Source organism: Odocoileus virginianus, chromosome 16, assembly GCF_023699985.2.
Source record: "Odocoileus virginianus isolate 20LAN1187 ecotype Illinois chromosome 16, Ovbor_1.2, whole genome shotgun sequence".
NCBI lineage: Eukaryota > Metazoa > Chordata > Mammalia > Artiodactyla > Cervidae > Odocoileus > Odocoileus virginianus.
In genome coordinates this window covers 19,245,290-19,262,412 of record NC_069689.1, presented here as the reverse complement: position 1 = coordinate 19,262,412, position 17,123 = coordinate 19,245,290, and the positions used below count along the sequence as shown (strand labels likewise).

The following is a 17,123-nucleotide window of genomic DNA, read 5'->3' as shown; positions in this document are numbered from 1 at the left end:
GGTCAAACGGGGGAAGACAGGAAGGTCAGACCCCAAAGCTAATTGACAGCATTCATCCAAAATCCTTTAAATTAATTAAAAATGATGAGTCATACCCACCCATCCACATTGCATAACAGTCATGAAAGTATTAGTGTTACTTTGGGGGGCTCTTTATTATGCAATCCAGTGATGAATCTCCTCTGGGCCTTCAAGTCCCACAAAGAGTTGCAATTTGCTAATTTATTTTCCAGTGGGTTGAGTCTGGGTTGATCCCAGCCTTCTATTTATCTTTTTGTCTCAGCTTAAGGATGGTGGACCATGTGAAAGCTGATGTCTGGCCTAAAAACCTTGCTTGATGTTTTAAAAAGACTTTAAATCATCTACCAAAGCAAAATCACCCATCCATTCACTTAGCAGGGATTTACCAATGGCTTAGACATGCAGGTGTGGGGGGAAACACTGACTGAAACCACCCACCCTGGCCAGGCACCACAGTGACCATTTGAATGAGTTATTTTATGACGAGAGGTCCTGATAAGGAATATGGAACTGACAAGCCACCATCAACCGGAAGAATTCGGGGACAGGTCAAAAGGAGACACCAGTCCATAATGTCCTACAAACCTCCCAGAATCCTCCTTGCTGGAATCCACCTTGACTGAGCGAGTGTGCACCATCAGGAAGGAGGCTGAGTAAGAATGATCATCCAGAGACAATCTGGAAACTAACTGTATCATCATCATGCTTCCCAGGTGGCGCTAGAGGTGAAGAACCTGCCTGAAATGCAGGACACATCAAGAGACATGGGTTCAATCCCTGGGTCAGAAAGATCCCCTGGAGAAGGGAATGGTAACCCATTCTAGTATTATTGCCTGGAGAATCCCATGGACAGAGAAGCCTGGCGGGCTATAGCCCATAGGGTCGGAAAGAGTCAGACACCACTGAAGCACTACCACCATGAAAGGTGAGTCTGGGAGCCGTGTGTCAGAGCAGTTCTCCTGCTCTCCACCCGGGCACCCAATCCCAATAAAGTCTCTTGCTTTGTCAGCGTGTGTGCCTCCTTGGACAATTCATTTCTGAGTGTTAGACAAGAACCTGCTCCTGGGCCCTGGAAGGGATTCCCCTCCGTGCAACACAAACGGGTGAACTCTGAGCTTCCATCTTGCTCTGGCTTTTCTGGATCTCAGCTTTCCCACCTGTCAAAGGAGGGCTTGGACAGGAAGCCACCTTCTTGGGGCAGGACAATGAAGAACAGAGATCCTGGATTCAGACTGCCTGGCTTTGAACCCCAGCTTTGTCATTTACCAGTTGGGTGACTTTAGGCAAATTACTTAACCACTCAGAGCCTTAGACTCCTTCATCTATAAACTGACGATTATAGCTACAATTATCAGTAAACTGCTGATTACAGAGTAGTTGCGAGGATGAAGAGGGTCGATAGATATAAAATGCTTTGAACACTGCTTGGCCCCTGAGCAAGGATTGATAAATGGGCTATACTGTTATGATTGTTCTTGCTGAGGCCCTGGCGAGATGACTCCGTGTGCAGGGCACAGACCCCTCGCCATATTCTGGGCTCCCCAGCTGTTCAGCTGGACTGCATGTCCAGCCTCCCTTGTAGCCCTGGCACGTGGCTGAGTTCTAACCTCCCAGTGTGGGTAGAAGTGAAATCGCCACGTCCAGGTCTGACTCATAAAAACCTCCCCTGGAGGTTGGATTTTCCCTGTTTCTCCCTCTCTCCTGCTTCAGTGAAGGTGAGCCTAGCACCCCTAGAAACCCAGTGCTGAAGATGGTGTGGCCACGAGAGGGAAGGGACTGGGAACTCCATCTCACCACTTGGAGAAGTGCTGCCTGCCTCGACATCCAGACTAAGCCAGTGAGATCTGTGGCCAGGCACCAGGCTAGGGTGCAACTCAAACATCTTTCCAGAGGGGCCGGACCTGCTTGTGGGTGTTCAATGTCTTGTCTCCAAGTTTCTGATGTTATCTGGGTGACTGAGCCAAAGGACACGCAGTTCTCTGGCTGGGGACAAGAGCTTGTGTGTCCAGCAAGCCCTGGACTTCTCTCTGGCAAGCTCCCTACAGACAACTGCCCGAGTCTGGCCACCCGGGCTGGCTGCCCTCACTTTCTGGACAATGGGGCTGTATTTCTGCCCAGATGCCACAAAAAGCTACTCAGTTTCCCCAGCAGCAGCCGATGTTCAAAGTATTCCATCTCAGTCATCAGGTCTTGGTCCTCGCTTGTCTTCCCCATGGTGGTCCCTTGAGTGGGAATTAGCAGGGGGGTTGTGGAGAAGCCTCCAAAGTGGGCAAAGTGAAACTTTTCCTCATTAGAACTCAAATTGTAACACCCTCCCTGAAGAAGCCAGGGCTAGAAGGATGCTCACCATGTGAAATTGGTTTCTGGTGGGGAGTGGTTTGCTGACAGTGTACCTGAGTTGGAGACACGTGTGTCCTCGTGGTCCAGAGGCAATTAAGAGAGTGGAGAGTCCCTCTCCCTTTGATGAAAATCTCCTCCAACACTTCCTCTGTATCTCTCTCCCCACCCTTGTCATTTTCCTCTTGGCATGACTGACATTTCTCCCCATGTATTCAGGCCCTTCTGGAGATGCAGAGAAGTCAGGGCTTTTGAGGTCTGAGCCATTAGAAAGAAAGAAAAGTGAAAACAAAATAGAGCACTTCCACAGAAAAACAAGAACCCAAGCTGCCCTAGCTTTTGGCTGAGCGGTACACCAATTATAAAGGAACACCCAGCTTTTGTGCAATGTCATGTTACATACTGAGGTGGAGAGGTCAATCCAAAAGCAGAAAATTAGCAAGGGTCTAAATTGGAGGGACCTTTATCTGAGTCCCTTGCCAAAGAGGCCTTCCAACTGTCCCTTGGGGTCAGCCCTACCTGCCTCCTTTCTACTCTCAGACTGACAAGCGCCAGGTGGTCAGAGAGGCAGTGGGCAGAGGGCACTTGGGAGTCTGCACCTTTGAATGGAGACTTGGACTGTGGCTGGTTACCCTGGGGATTTTGGCCAAGTCACTTAGTCTCCTTAAGTCACAATTTGACATCTGTGTGGAGGCTGATAGTTGCCCACCTAAATCCCTCCTCCTCTGTTTCCACAAGAACAGGATCCTCCTGGGCACAGGTTGCTCAGGTAGGCATTTTCAGCCTTCCTTGGGGAGGCTGATCATGTGACTAAGTTTTCACCAATGGACTGTGAGAAGTGACACAGACTGGGCTGGGACTTTTGACACTGGGTGTTTCTGTTTTGTGCTAGCCTCCTCCGTCCTGTGGATTGCAACCAAGGGATGCTGTTGAATCAGCTGTGACCTTGAAGATGCTGGGAATGCCCTGGAGGATGGCAGAACCACAGCATGGCAGGAGTCTGTGTCCCTGAGTGATGAGGAGGAGCAGAGCTACCTTGCAAACCTGGATGGCCCTATGGGGACTCTTGCATAACAGACACTACTTGTTCTCAAAGACACTCTTGTTGTTTAGTCACCAAGTCATGTCCAGCTCGTCTGTGACTCCATGGACTATAGCCTGCCAGGCTTCTCTGTCTGTAGAATTTCCTAGGCAAGGATATTGGAGGGGGTTGCCATTTTCTTCTCCAAGGGATCTTCCTGACCCACAGCTCCTGCAGCTCCTGCATTGTAGGCAGATTCTTTACCACTGAGCCACTAGTGAAGGCGCTCTAAGACATCCTTCAGTTCAATTCAGTCGCTCAGTTGTGTCCAACTCTTTGCAACACCATGGACTGCAGCCCACCAGGCTTCCCTGTCCATCACCGACTCCCAGAGCTTGCTCAAACTCATGTCCATCAAGTTGGTGATGCCATCCAATCACCTCATCCAGCTTTGACTAGGTGGACCTGCTTAAACATCTTTCCTCTCCTAGTTGGCCTTGACTGAGGTTTCCCATCATAGTCAGTAACCAGGAGCTGACCCAGGCAGTAAACAAGGACATAATGTATAGCCTTCTAACTCTGCCCAGTGAACTAGTTAGCACACCTTTGAGACTTATTAGAAGGAGGCGCTGTGGCTTGGTGTGGTAGGTGACGGGTATGGCTAATGGGCAGAATATGTGTGTACTTAGTCACTCAGTGGTGTCTGACTCTTTGCGACCCTATGGACTGTAACCCACCAGCTCCACTTCTCTGCCTGCCTTCAATCTTTCCCAGCATCAGGGTCTTTTTCAGTGAGTTAGTTCTTCACATCAGGTGGCCAAAGTATTGGAGCTTCAGCTTCAGCATGTCCTTCCAATGAATATTCAGGACCGATTTCCTTTAGGATGGACTGGTTGGATCTCCTTGCAGTCCAAGGGACTTTCAAGAGTCTTCTCCAACACCACAGTTCAAAAGCATCAATTCTTCAGTGATAAACTTTCTTTGTGGTCCAACTCTCACATCCACACATGATGACTAGGAAAACCATAACTTTGACTTGACAGATTTTGTCAGCAAACAATCTAGTGCTGGATTTCTTTGCCATGGTTTTTTGTTTACTGTTTAAACTTCTTTCCTCTGCTAGTTGGCCTTGGCTGGGAGTTCCCATCATACTTAGAAACCAGGAGCTGACCCAGGCGAAAACAAGGACATTGTGCATGGTCTTCTAACTCTACCCAGTGAACTAGCTAGCACACCTATGAGACCTCTCAGAAGGAGGAGCTATGGCTTGGTGTAGTAAGTGACGGGTATGGCTGTGGGCAGAGTATGTGTATACTTAGTCACTCAGTGGTGTCTGACTCTTTGCAACCCTATGGACTGTAGCCCACCAGGCTCCTTTTACCATGGGATTTTCCAGCAAGAAACTGGAGTGGGTTGCCATTTCCTGCTCCAGGGGAACCTTCCAACTCAGGGATCAAACCCATTTCTCCTGCATTGGCAGGCAGATTGTTTACCACTGAGCCATCTGGGAATGGGCAGAAGACTGGCTTCAAATCCTAGTTGTACCTCTAACATCTTCTGCAACCTTAAGTAGGGCACTTAATTGTGAGGATCCTTAGCTTCCTGAAGCATTCATAAACTGGGGATCCTAATTCTGGCTATGCTTGTTCCCCAGGGCTATTATGGGGGTCAAAACACAAGATGGTGAAAACACCACATATGGCAGTTGCCAATGGGAGAAACAGGTCAAGTCATATTTGCAGAATGTGGAAAATTGTCTCTTCCTTCCATCTGTATTTGCTGAGCATCTACCAAGTCTGGTGAGTGTGCAGGGGAGATGTGGTTCCTGTCCTCACAGAGCTTGGAGTCTGCTGGAAACTATACACAAGGAAATGGCCAATTACAATACAGCATGATGAATTCTTTGACAGAAGTACAAGGCACCAGAAAAACATAGAAAAGGATGCTCTTAACTCAGACTTCAGTGGTCCTAGGAGGCTTCTCAGAGGAAATAATATATCCTTTAAGATCGGAAGCAACAGAAAGAGTTAGCCAGGTACCTTAGTCCAGGCTGCTTTAACAGAAGTACACATAGCAAGTATAAACAACAGAAAGTTATTTCTCAGAGTTCTGAAGGCAGGAAAGTCCAACATCATGGTGCCAGCAGGTTCAGGGACTGATGAGATCCACTTCTGATTCATAGATGGGTAACTTCTTGCTGTGTCCCTACAAGGGGAGAGGGAGCCCTCTGGGGTGCTATTGTGTGTGTGTGTGTGTGTGTGTGTGTGTGTTTGTGTGTGTGTATTAGTCACTCAGTTGTGTCTGACTCTTTGCAACCCCAGGGACTGTCTCCTGCCAGGCTTCTCTGCCCATGGAATTCTCCAGGCAAGAATACTGAAGTGTGTTGCCATTTCCTTCTCCAGGGGTGCTATTATAAGGGCACTAATCCCATCCACAAAGGCCCCACCTTCAAGACCTGATTACCTCCTAAAGGCCCCACCTCCTACCACCATCAAATTTGACAATAGGTTTCAACATGTAAATTTTGTAGGGACAGAAACATTCAACCCATACCACCAGGAAGTGTGAGCTTTGGAGATGGCAAGGCATGGTCATGGAAAATGAAACAAGGGTCACCTTTGAAGAGCAAGAAAGAGCCTGAAAGAGGTTTGAACAGTTGGAGCCTGGAGTGAAAGTAAGGGAATAATGAAAGATTGAACTGGAGGGGCCAGGAGGTTCTGGAGCAGGTTGGGTAAAACAATCTTGTCTGCAGCTTATATGAAATACTATTGCCCAGCTCAAACTCCCAGGTGGTTAAAAAAAACCCAGGTGAATTGAATGCAGCCAATGCTGAAAGTACTGATTAGATCAAGCCGTATCTTATTTGTTTAGTTCAGGAGCTGAAGGTCTAGCTTTAAAGCAGCAGGGTGTCTCTGAGGATTCTGTGGGAGGAAAGGACATAACTGGATTTTTCCTTTACCCTAGCTGCTGGGTAGTCATTTCCAGTAGTCAGGTGCAGATATGAGAGTTGGACCACAAAGAAGGCTGAACACTAAAGAACTGATGCTTTTGAATTGTGGTTCTGGAGAAGACTCTTGAGAGTCCCTTGGCCTGCAAGGAGTTCAAACCAGTCATTCCTAAAGGAAACCAACCCTGAATATTCATTGGAAGGATTAATGTTAAAGTTGAAGCTCCAATAATTTGGCCACATAATAGGAAGAGTCAACTCACTGGAAAAGATCCTGATGCTGGGAAAGACTGAAGGCAAAAGAAGAAGGGGGTGGTATAGGATGAGATGGTTAGATAGCATCACTGACTCAATAGACATGAATCTGAGCAAACTCTGGGAGATACGAAAGGACAGAGGAGCCTGGCGTGCTATAGTCTATGGGGTCACAGTCACACATGATTTAATGACTGAACAACAACAAGAATAGCTGCTGGATGGAGGAAGGAATGTGATGTAAAGACTGGTTAAGAAGGCTGCTCTGGGGTGCAGGTGAGAAATGGAGCCAGAGCTGATATGGGGGTGACAAGAAGGGGGCAAACCTGAGGCCTAAGTGACAACAGACTGGAGGGAAGTGGGGAAGAGGCAGGAAGACAAGAATGAGCCCCAGATTCCTGACACAGGGCTCAGAATTCCTGAAAAGACTCCAGATATAGACAAATGAGTCAGTAGCAGAGAGTGAATAACTTCAGCCAGAGAATTGATGAGCTTTTCTGGGAAGAGGGGTATAAAAAGAGAAGAGAAGAGAGCCTAGGACAGAGGCACAGAGGACCAAGGGAAGAGCTGCTTGGAGAAGGAAGAGAAAAACTATAAGCACACATCGCACACTGTTAAGGTCTTAAGTTAAGGATGCGACTATTGTAAGAAGGGTGTGTTCAGAGTGTCCAGTTGTGTTGAGATGTATCCACAGGTTACTGGTGGCCTTGACAATGAAGACAAATGGGAACTTGGGGTGTCATTGAAGTGATGGGGAGAGCGGGCTCCACCTAACAGAGGCAAGTATTCTTTATCTTTTTCACATTCTAACCAAGACATGTTCATTTATTCATTCCATAAATACTTCATTTATTAAGCACCTAATGTGCTGGGCACTGTGTTCGGAGCTGTGGATAAGACTTCAGGTCCTTGAAGTCCTCACTGGCCAGGTGGAGACAGATGATTCTCATCCATTTCACGAAACCACGTGATGGAAGTGCTATACTGGAGATGCACGCCAGGGGCTTTGGAACAAGCCGGACCAACTCTATCAGGGAGGGGGAAGGGGCAGGCAAGAAAGATTCCAGAAAGCAAGGAAGCGGATTGAGGTTTGCACTGGTACGGCTCTCATGGGGGTTGCCCACTGCAGAATGCAGATCTCAGCCAGCAGGGGAGGAAGGGCACTTCCGGCCCCTCCCAGGATGCTGGGGCCATGTGACTAGCTTCAGCCAATGAGTGGTGAGTAGTGGTGTGCAGAGCCCAGCATCCTCGACTGCCCCCTGAAGTTCCTCTAGAGGGCTTTCTACCCTCGGGCATGACAAGCAGCAGTCTTTGAGATTGTGGCTGCTCCCAAGTACCCAAGTAACTGCCCTCAAGACACACACCTCTTTATAGACAAGAAACGCAGGGGAGTAAAAACTCTTCCATCCACCTGTCTTAGGTTCATTGCCTGGGCCCTTGTAAATTAGACCAACAAAAGACAGACTAACACGAGGAAAACAAACAAGTTTATTAATATGTGCATCATGCATACACATGGGATTACCCAGTAATGAGTAATTCAAAGGGGTGGTAAGAAGTTGGGCTTACATAACATTTTAATGTACATTTCATACATACAATGGAATATAAATAAAAGTAATTTCATATACACAATAGAATATTACTCAGCCATTAAAAAGAATGAAAGAATGCTCTCTGCAGCAACATGGTGGCCCTAGAGAATGTCATGCTGAGTGAAGTAAGTCAGACAGAGAAGGAAAAATATGACATCCTTTAAATGTGGAATCTAAAAGGAAATGATACAAATGAGCATATTTATGAAACAGAAACAGATTTCTATTGCCAGGGGGGAAAATAGGGGGAAGGGATAGTCAGGGATGTACACACTGCTATGTTTTAAATGGATAACTAACGCGGTCCTGCTGTATAGCAGAGGGAACTCTGCCCAGTGTTATGTGGCAGCCTGGAGGGGAGGGGAGTTTGGAGAATGGATACATGTATATGTATGGCTGAGACCCTTTGCTGTCCACTTGAAACTCTCACAACATTGTTAATCAGCTGTACTCCAATATAAAATAAAAAGTTATAAAAGGTACATTTTCAGAGAAGTGAGAAGACAAAGGAAAAAGACTTTGTGTTTCTAGGGGTGGCAAATTGTGGGAAGGCAAATGTAAGGGCTTCCCTGGTGGCTTAGTGGTAAAGAATCTGCCTGCCAATGCAGGAGATGCAGATTTGATCCCTGGGTTGGGACAATCTCCTGGAGTAGGAAATGGTAACCCACTCCAGTATTCTTGCCTGGGAAATCCCATGGACAGAGGAGCCTGGCGGATTATAGTCCATGGGCTCACAAAGAGCTGGACACGACTTAGTGACTGAACAACAACAACAACAAAAATATAAGGGGAGATCAATGGTGGATAAAGGTGAGTTTTAGTGAAGTCTGTAGCTAGATTCCTCTGGTGCTGTCCCTGGGTTGAAAAGAATCTAGAGTTGTTCCAGTGATTAACTTCTGTCCTTCCTGGTAGAAAGGAGGTGGGAGGGGGCATCTCTACAAATATACTTCCTACATTTAGGCAAATAGGGGAAAGGCAAATAGAGGAAGATTTTCTTGTATTTGCTTCTTCTTATTTACCTTCAACTCAAAATAATCCTTATGCCAAAGTGGCATGCTTTGGGGTCAAATATTCTGCTACCCTGAAGCAAACTTTTGTTGTTTTACCATTTGTTATGGTTATCAGGATATAACCTAGCCCAGTGGTTCTCAAAATATGGTTTCTGGACTAGCAGCATCAGCTTTACCTGGGAACTTGTTAGAAATACAAATTCTCAAGCCCCACCCCAGACTTTAGTTCAGTTCAGTGGCTCAGTCATGTCCAACTCTTTGTGACCCCATGGACTGCAGCATATCAGGCTTCCCTGTCCATCATCAACTCCTGAAGCTTGCTCAAACTCATGTCCATCAAGTTAGTAATGCCATTCAACCATCTCATCTTCTATCGTCCCCTTCTCCTCCTGCCTTCAATCTTTCCCAGCATCAGGGTCTTTTCCAGTGAGTCAGTTCTTCACATCAGGTGGCCAAAGTATTGGAGCTTCAGCTTTAGCATCAGTCCTTCCAATGAATATTCAGGACCGATTTCATTTATGATGGACTGGTTGGATCTCTTGCAGTCCAAGGGACTCTCAAGAGTCTTCCCCAACACCACAGTTCGAAAGCATCAATTCTTCGGCACTCAGCTTTCTTTATAGTCCAACTCTAACATCCATACATGACTTACTGAAGCTGAAACCCTGGGGTGGGGCTCAGCAGTTGGATTCTGAAGCATGAAAACTGCTGTCCTATGTGTTGCCAACTGATACTGCCATCTGCAAGACACAGCAGGAGGAGTTACAATTCATAGAGAAAGTCATTCTGGTAAACTTGCAAAAACTAAGAAGAATTAAATGGTGAGGCTCTTCTTATCATAGGAATGAATTTTTAAGAAAAAATATATTTTACTAATCTCCACTAACTGAGCCTTCCTAACAGAATGGTGAAAACTGGTCACTTGGACAGTCTCCTACTGTGTCACATGACAGAAAACACTCTAGCAGAGGGAATACTTGGAATACAACGTCATTGAAGCCAGAACTAGGCTAACGAAGACAACCCCAGAAATGCATTTTCCATTTGTCTCCATGGCCCTGCTTAGAGAATGCGCCTGGATGCTTTGAATTCAAAAGAACATAAGACCCAATTCTCTCTTCTGCAGGGTGAGTCATTAGAACCGCAGCAAAGGCTATTTGGTAATGGGCACTATTTAAATGAAGCAAAAAGTACAGTTTCAAACGAATTGCTTTTTAAACTGTCAAATAGAAGGAATCCATTTGTGCATGTGAAATTATTTCAAGGGTTCTATTTACTGAGAGCAGGTGAAAGATGTCAAAGAAACATTCTATTAAAGAACAAGTTAAATGTTTAAAGACGGACACTGATGACTCCTTTGGCCTGTTTTCTATTCAGAAATGTCTATTTTCGCCAGCCCTACATGAACTCCATGGACAACAGTTTTAAGAAAATATTGCATACTCGGTGTCTAAGTCACATCCAACCCTTTGCGACACTGTGGACTATAGCCTGCCAGCCTCCTCTGTCCATGGGATTTTCCAGGCAAGAATACTGAAGTGAGTTGCCATTTTCTGCTTTAGGGAATCTTCCCAACCCAGGGATTGAACCCAAGTCTCTTTACCACTGAACCACCTGGGAATCCTAGTAATAAGATCCTGTTTTTAAAGCTTCAGTAAGTTTTTTTTTAAATTGAAATATAGTTGATTTACAATGTTGTATTAGTTTAAGCTATACAGCAAAATGATTCAATTATACGTATATATGTGTGTATGTGTGTGTGTGTGTGTGTGTTTTCAGATTCTTTTCCCTTATGGGTTATTACAATATATTGAGTATATCTTCCCTTGCTATGCAGTAGGTCCTTATTGGTTATCTCTCTTACATACAGTAGTGTTATATGTTTATCCCAAACGCCTAATTTGTCCTCCCCATTGCCCCCCCCCAACACTTTCTCCTTTGGTAAACATAATTTTATTTTCTATGTCTTCAGGTCTAATTCTATTTTCTAATGCAAGTGAATAAGCTCACTTGTATTATTTTTTAGATTCTACAATAAGTGATATATACTATTTGTCTTTTGCTTATTTCACTTAATAATCTGTAGGCCCATCCATGTTGCTGCATATGACATTATTTCATTCTTTTTAATGGCTAAGTAATATTCCATTGTGCAAATATACCACATCTTCTTTACACATTCATTTGTCAATGGGCATTTAGGTGGCTTCCATGTCTTGGCTATTGTATTATAAATGTGCTGCAAGAAACACTGAGGTGCATGTATAATATGCCATTTTGTTCATTAGAGTTGCCTTAACCAATGTGACCTGAATGCTCTCTTGTGGATGGGATGAAAGCATATTATCGCTTTAACTCTTTTTCTTTGGCGAAAATAGGATGCCATCGGCTCTCTGATAACTTTCCAAATGCCACATTTAACAGTTTTATGGCTTTTTATTTGCTATTGCTAAATAGCAATTTTGTACAGCCTGGTCATAAAGAAAATTCTTCAAACATGTGAAAAGTGGTTTTTCTGGTCACTGGCAGGGATGCTTGGTAGAGGTCACCCATATAGAGGGAGGTCCTCAGTGGTAAGGCTGCTCTACAGACAAAACAGAGCTCTGAGCTGTTCTATACAAGGCCTACCCAGCTGTTTCCATCTCATTTACTCTAGGGGTTTCCACTGCAATTAGTCTTGTGTTCATGCCTCCAGTACCCGTGGGCACTGAAAAGGGACATCGGAAAATAATTAGTGAAACTTCCCCCTCCCCTGGCCCTCCAGCTACCTCTCACTTGTGTCACTATGCCAGGCCAACACAAGCAAGGCTTAGTCGGAGAGGAACTGCCCAGATGGTGTCCCTAGAATCAGTGGGGCAAATTTGAAAGGGTCACGCTCCTGACACTTGAATGTGCACACAAACCTCTTAGGGGGTCTGGTTAAAAATTCACAATTTTCAATAGGTTTGGGCGGGAACCCTAGAGCCTGAATTTCTTGCAAGCTCCCAGGCAATGCTTATGCTGCTGTGGACCACATTTTGAGTAATGATAAATAAAATAACACACGTTCTGCAAAAATAGTGACTTTTGTAACTGACTCTATTAAACCGGCATTTATCCAAGGGTCTGGCTCCCCTTTGATTTGGGGTTCCTTGAAAGCAGGAACTGGATCGTACACATATTTTGGTGGTTTTGTTTTCTGACTGGCACTTGGCACTGATCCTGCGCTCGGTGGGTGTGTATTTATTTAATTAAACAGACCTGGCCTTGTTCCAGAAAGGATTTTAAATGGACTTAACCCCTAGCACGCTCTAACTAGGTGCTCGATGGCCAGGGAAAGAAGTCATTCCCAGGGGTTGAGGCCCTCACGCTCAAGGTCCCCACCACCTGCTTGCCCCCGGATTAAAACTCAGCGGCAGCTCTTATGAAATTCTGCCTCCTGCCCCATTTTAAAAGCGGTTTACACTACAGGGCCGATCAGAGAGGAGGAGGAAAAACAAAACCAAACCCAGAAAGCCCCGTGAAGCGGTACGGCTCCAGAACATCAAAAGCTCAACTCTCCGCGGCGGGGCGGCAGAACTCTCGGGTTTCTCTCCAGCGGGTCTCCTGCGTTTTGCAGGTCAGCGCTGCGCCCCCGCCGCCGGCTCCCCCGCCCGCCCCGAGAGCCCTGCAGGAGCCGGTCCCCGCGGGCTTGGTGCAAGCGCGTTTGTTAGCTCAGCTCGAGCAATTAATCTTCTCCTGCATCTCCCGCCCCGCGGGGGTGTGGGGGCCTCGGGTCGCCTCGGGGGTCGTGCAGAGCCCGGACTAGAGCGACCGCTCTACAGAAACCCTCGTTTCTGAGTCCCTGCGGTGCCATAACCTGTTCCTCTCCGCAGCAGCCCCGCAGGGTTAGAGAAGGGCTAGTTTCGGCTCTGTAGGGGCGGGGAAGGGGGGGGGGGTACAAAAAGAGAAGGAGGGCGGTTGTGCGGGTCAGTAGTTGAGCCTCGCCGGGGAAGGGAGGAGCGCACCGGCGAGTGCGCCCTAGGGGAGGAGTACACGTGCTGGGGAGGAGGGGCGGGAGGGGAGGAGAAGGGAGGCGAGAGCGGCGGGCGGGAGGCGCCACGGCTTCCCAGACGCAGGCGCCGGCAGCCGGAGACAAAGTTCCCGGGGAGAGCTCGCCCCCGGAGGGCCGACGTCTAGTCGGCTCGCGGCTAGGGTCTCAGGTCCCGCGCGTCCAGTCTGCTTCCCCACTTGACCGCACTGGGCCGGCCCGGCTCGGCTCGCCGGGAAACAGGGGAGCATCGCTGGCCGGCGACCGCCGCCAAACTTGGAGGGGGAGGATGCTACGAGTGGGAGCGGCGGCGCGGCGCGCGGGGGCGCACTGAGTGCTCCCGCGGGCGCCCCCAGGCACTGCTCCCAGGGCTGCGGCCGGGCGAGGGCGCCGAGGCTGAGCGGGCAGGTAGCGGCATCAGCGCCGGGACTGCGCCAGCCCTGCGATCCAGGGCCGCCAGCGCCACCGTGCCGGCGTCGCCTCCTTGCCACCGAGCCATGGTGCGCGGAGCGCGCACACCGCGCGCGGGACTCTGAGCTCCGGCCGCGCCGCGCGCCCCCCACCTCCTCTCCCGGCTTCCCTGCCGAGCTCTCCAGCGGGCCATGAACCTTTGGCCTGGAGCCCCTGGCCTCTGAGCCTCGCGTCGCCCGCTCCAGTCCACGCCGCTCGGCCCCAAATAGCACTCCGGCCGCTGGGGCTCCCCATCATCTTGCCAGAGGCGGCATCCAGGCGCTGCGGGATGGCGCTCCGCGGGCCCCCCAGGCCGCGCAAAGTTCGTAGGAGGCGAGAGATGCTGCCGCAGCAAGTTGGCTTCATGTGCGCGATTTTGGCCCTGGTGTGCTGTGCGTCTGGCCTCTTTGGCAGCTGGGGTAGGTAATGGTGCGGGCCTGCCCGGGGAGTTGGGGGGTTTGGGCTGGAAAACCGCGGGGCAGTTCTGGGAGGTCTTCCCTCTCTTCCCAGCCAGGTTAGCTCCAAGGCTTCATCCCGTCCCCTCCCCATCGGACAGGTAGAGCGCACCCAGGAGGGCTGATGACTACGCTCTGAGCGCTGGTGCCTGTTCCCCTGAGCTGCGCGCGGCCCCTGGGGGCTCAAAACGCGGCTGCAGGTCTGTGTTACTAAGGCGAAAGCCTGAACCACTGGCCCCTCGGCGCCAGAGTTCTGTCCCTGGGGGTGCCCAGGGAGTGTGGGCAGCGCAGCGGAGAGGTCCGTGTGTGGATTCTCTTGGCCTGGGGCGGACGAGACTGAATGGACTGCCTTCCAGTTTTGCAGAGCAGGGAAGATTGTTCTCCGCGTCCCTCAAAAACCCAGGTTTTGAGGCCGGGAACTGAGTCTTAGCTCTCGCCCCCGCCCCTGCCGAAGGGGCGCCCGGGGTTTCCTGAGGCGTCCTCTCCAAACCCTAAAAATGGTGGGGCAGTCTGTCCCCTGGGGAGGTTGCTGCTGTGCTTCAAAATCACTTTTCAACTCCTCCTAATCCCCGCGGAATTAGTGTTGGTGCCTGGAACAACTATCCACACGCCTTCCATCCGAGAAGAGACAAGGAAATTTGGGAGTTGCTTAGGATATCCATATTTAAGTTGGAGAGAAAAAGAAACTTACAAAAAATGTTAGGGATGGAGTAGGGGATGTGAGCCCAGGTGGAACCTTCAGAAGACAGTCAGGGTGGCTAACGTTCCCATTTTCATGGATGCTGGGGACCCTTTAGTATTGTTTTTAATATTCTATTTTAATTTTTAATGTTCTCTGGCAACTTTATTTCAACTTTTAAATTGAAGTATCCTTGATTGATGATAATGTGTTAGTTTTAGGTGTATAGCAAAGTGATTCGGTTATACATATGTGTGCATATGTATATATGTGTGTATTTTCAAACATTTAAGAAAACGAAAGAAATGCTGTGATTTAACACTCAGGATATGGGGAATAAAGCAGATGCTACCTTCTTGAGTAGTTAGGGACAATTTAGAGAGGCTCATGTTGATTAATAGAAATCAGGAACTTCATTAAACTTTATACAGCCTTTCAAAACTCAAACTTTGTGATTTGAGGATGAAAGATTAAACAAAACTGGCCCTTTCCAAAAGAAATCCAGAAAGGTTATTTTAACACCATAGTACCTGGTGCTTTGCAATTGGGCAAGTTGGTGTGTTTTCTCCCTCAATTACACACTAGAAATAACAAAATACCTAAAGGCTCTTAGATGTCAGCATTATAGAAAAGGTATTATTACCCAGCTGAAGCAGTGTGCACCTCAGGAGAGGTAAATGAATACTTTAAAGGTCTTAAAGTGAGAATTATTTTTTATTTGCTGGATCAGGAAGGCCTTTAGGAGTTCAGCTTACTTGGTCACCAGCGTCCACACCAGTGATCTTCCTTGTTACTCAGTATGGCCCTTGGACCATCAAAATCAGTGTCACCTGGGAGCTTGTTAGTGCAGAATTCCAGGTCCTGGCCCAGACCTACTGAATCAGAATGTGCATTGTAATAAGGTTCCCAGGTGATTTGTATGCACATTCAAGGGTGCAAAGTCCCGGGCCAGACCCCATCACCTTTCTCCACCTGTTTGTGACTTTATCCTTCAGGGCAGGGATACCTGAGCATGTTTACTGGCTAAGAACTTAATGGTCACCTGTCTAAACCTTGTATTGCACTTGTGAGGGGCTGAGACCAAAGCAATCTTGGCCAAGGTCAGAGCACATGCTGACCTATCTGGGACTAGAAACAATAAACTAGATCTAGGAAACAGATTACTGAAGGTGAGCAGGTGATACTGTGCTTCCAGTCACTGTATCACTCCCTGCAGATGGCTTTAAATAGTCAAACAGGGCTGTTGCTGACAGAGCTAGATGTATGCTGTAAGGCCATTGTGAGGATGTAGGTGCCATGTCGATCTCATGGTGTTTGTGACTTATTTTCCAATCCAGGGCACAGAACAGCTTCTGTGAGCAAATATGTTCTCCCAGATACATGGAAAAATAGAAGGCTGATGGCACCAGTGAATGGGACTGAGGCAGCTAAGAATTGCACAGATCCTGGTAAGAGATTCTTCCCAAGGCATTTGACTTGGCCTCAAGATGGTATGGATGTAGACAGTCATAACCAGAGCTGAGAAAAGATGGTTTTGTGACCCTGAGTGGGAAAGGGTAGCAATAAGGAGTTGAAAGGTAACATATAGGCATTAATCAGCTGTGCTGCTAAGCAACTCACATTCTTTATCCAACAACCGAAAAGGTCACATTTGAGAGTTTTCACTTTTCAATTTTTGTTCTCACAATGCTCCTAAAGGGTCAGTGTTCTGCCCCCGCCCCCCATTTTGTTTGTCTGGATGTCTTCGTTTTCTTTCCCTTTGGTCGCTGTGTCCATCTGATGGAACTCCAGGGGCAGCATACCCAGCTGCTCTGGGAGAGGACACTTTGGGATGACCCACCAGGTTATACCACCCAGGGTCGCTGCAGGGGTCTGACACGCTGGGGTGCTGGGGCCCCTTCTTTGGGACAGGAATTCCAGGTATTATTGCAACCTGAGAGATGGTTCTGCTCGCCCTGGGAGGTGGTTTGATGTTCCTCTTCTGACTTTTCTAGGGTGTCAGAGGCTATAGGGACCCATTCTTGTCTGTTCTCCTTGCCAGATGCAGGCTTTGCTTAAATGGGTGGAGATTTCTTCCTAGGCATTGTACTTGCCAGCGAATGGAAGCTCAGACAGGCCAGTCCTAGGTTTTAGCTTTGGCTTCCAAACTTGGGGCTCCTTGTGAGAAGGACTCAATGGGATGATGCATTTGAAAGCTCTTTGGGAACCATGAAGTTTTATCTTCTTATTTAAAAAAGTTGAAGTATAGTTCATTTCTAATGTTGTGTTAGTTTCAAATGTACAGCAGGGTGATTCAGTTATATGTATATGCCTATTCTCTTCCTGATTCTTTTCCATTTAGGGT

General features: G+C 47.8%; 1 protein-coding gene across 2 annotated transcripts in view; it reads left to right on the top strand.

Annotated features, from left to right (window-relative positions):
* Positions 1 to 13,244: 13,244 nt before the first annotated feature.
* SLC24A4 (solute carrier family 24 member 4) overlaps positions 13,245 to 17,123 on the top strand; it is a 186,923-nt gene continuing 183,044 nt past the window's right edge. The window contains exons 1-2 of one of the 2 annotated variants that reach the window (XM_070477935.1): positions 13,245 to 14,064; positions 16,117 to 16,227. In XM_070477935.1, coding sequence (XP_070334036.1) covers positions 13,935 to 14,064; positions 16,117 to 16,227 — 241 coding nt within the window. In that variant the 5' untranslated portion in view covers positions 13,245 to 13,934. The remainder of the gene's footprint in view (positions 14,065 to 16,116; positions 16,228 to 17,123) is intronic. The other variant, XM_020875995.2, reaches the window with a different exon arrangement.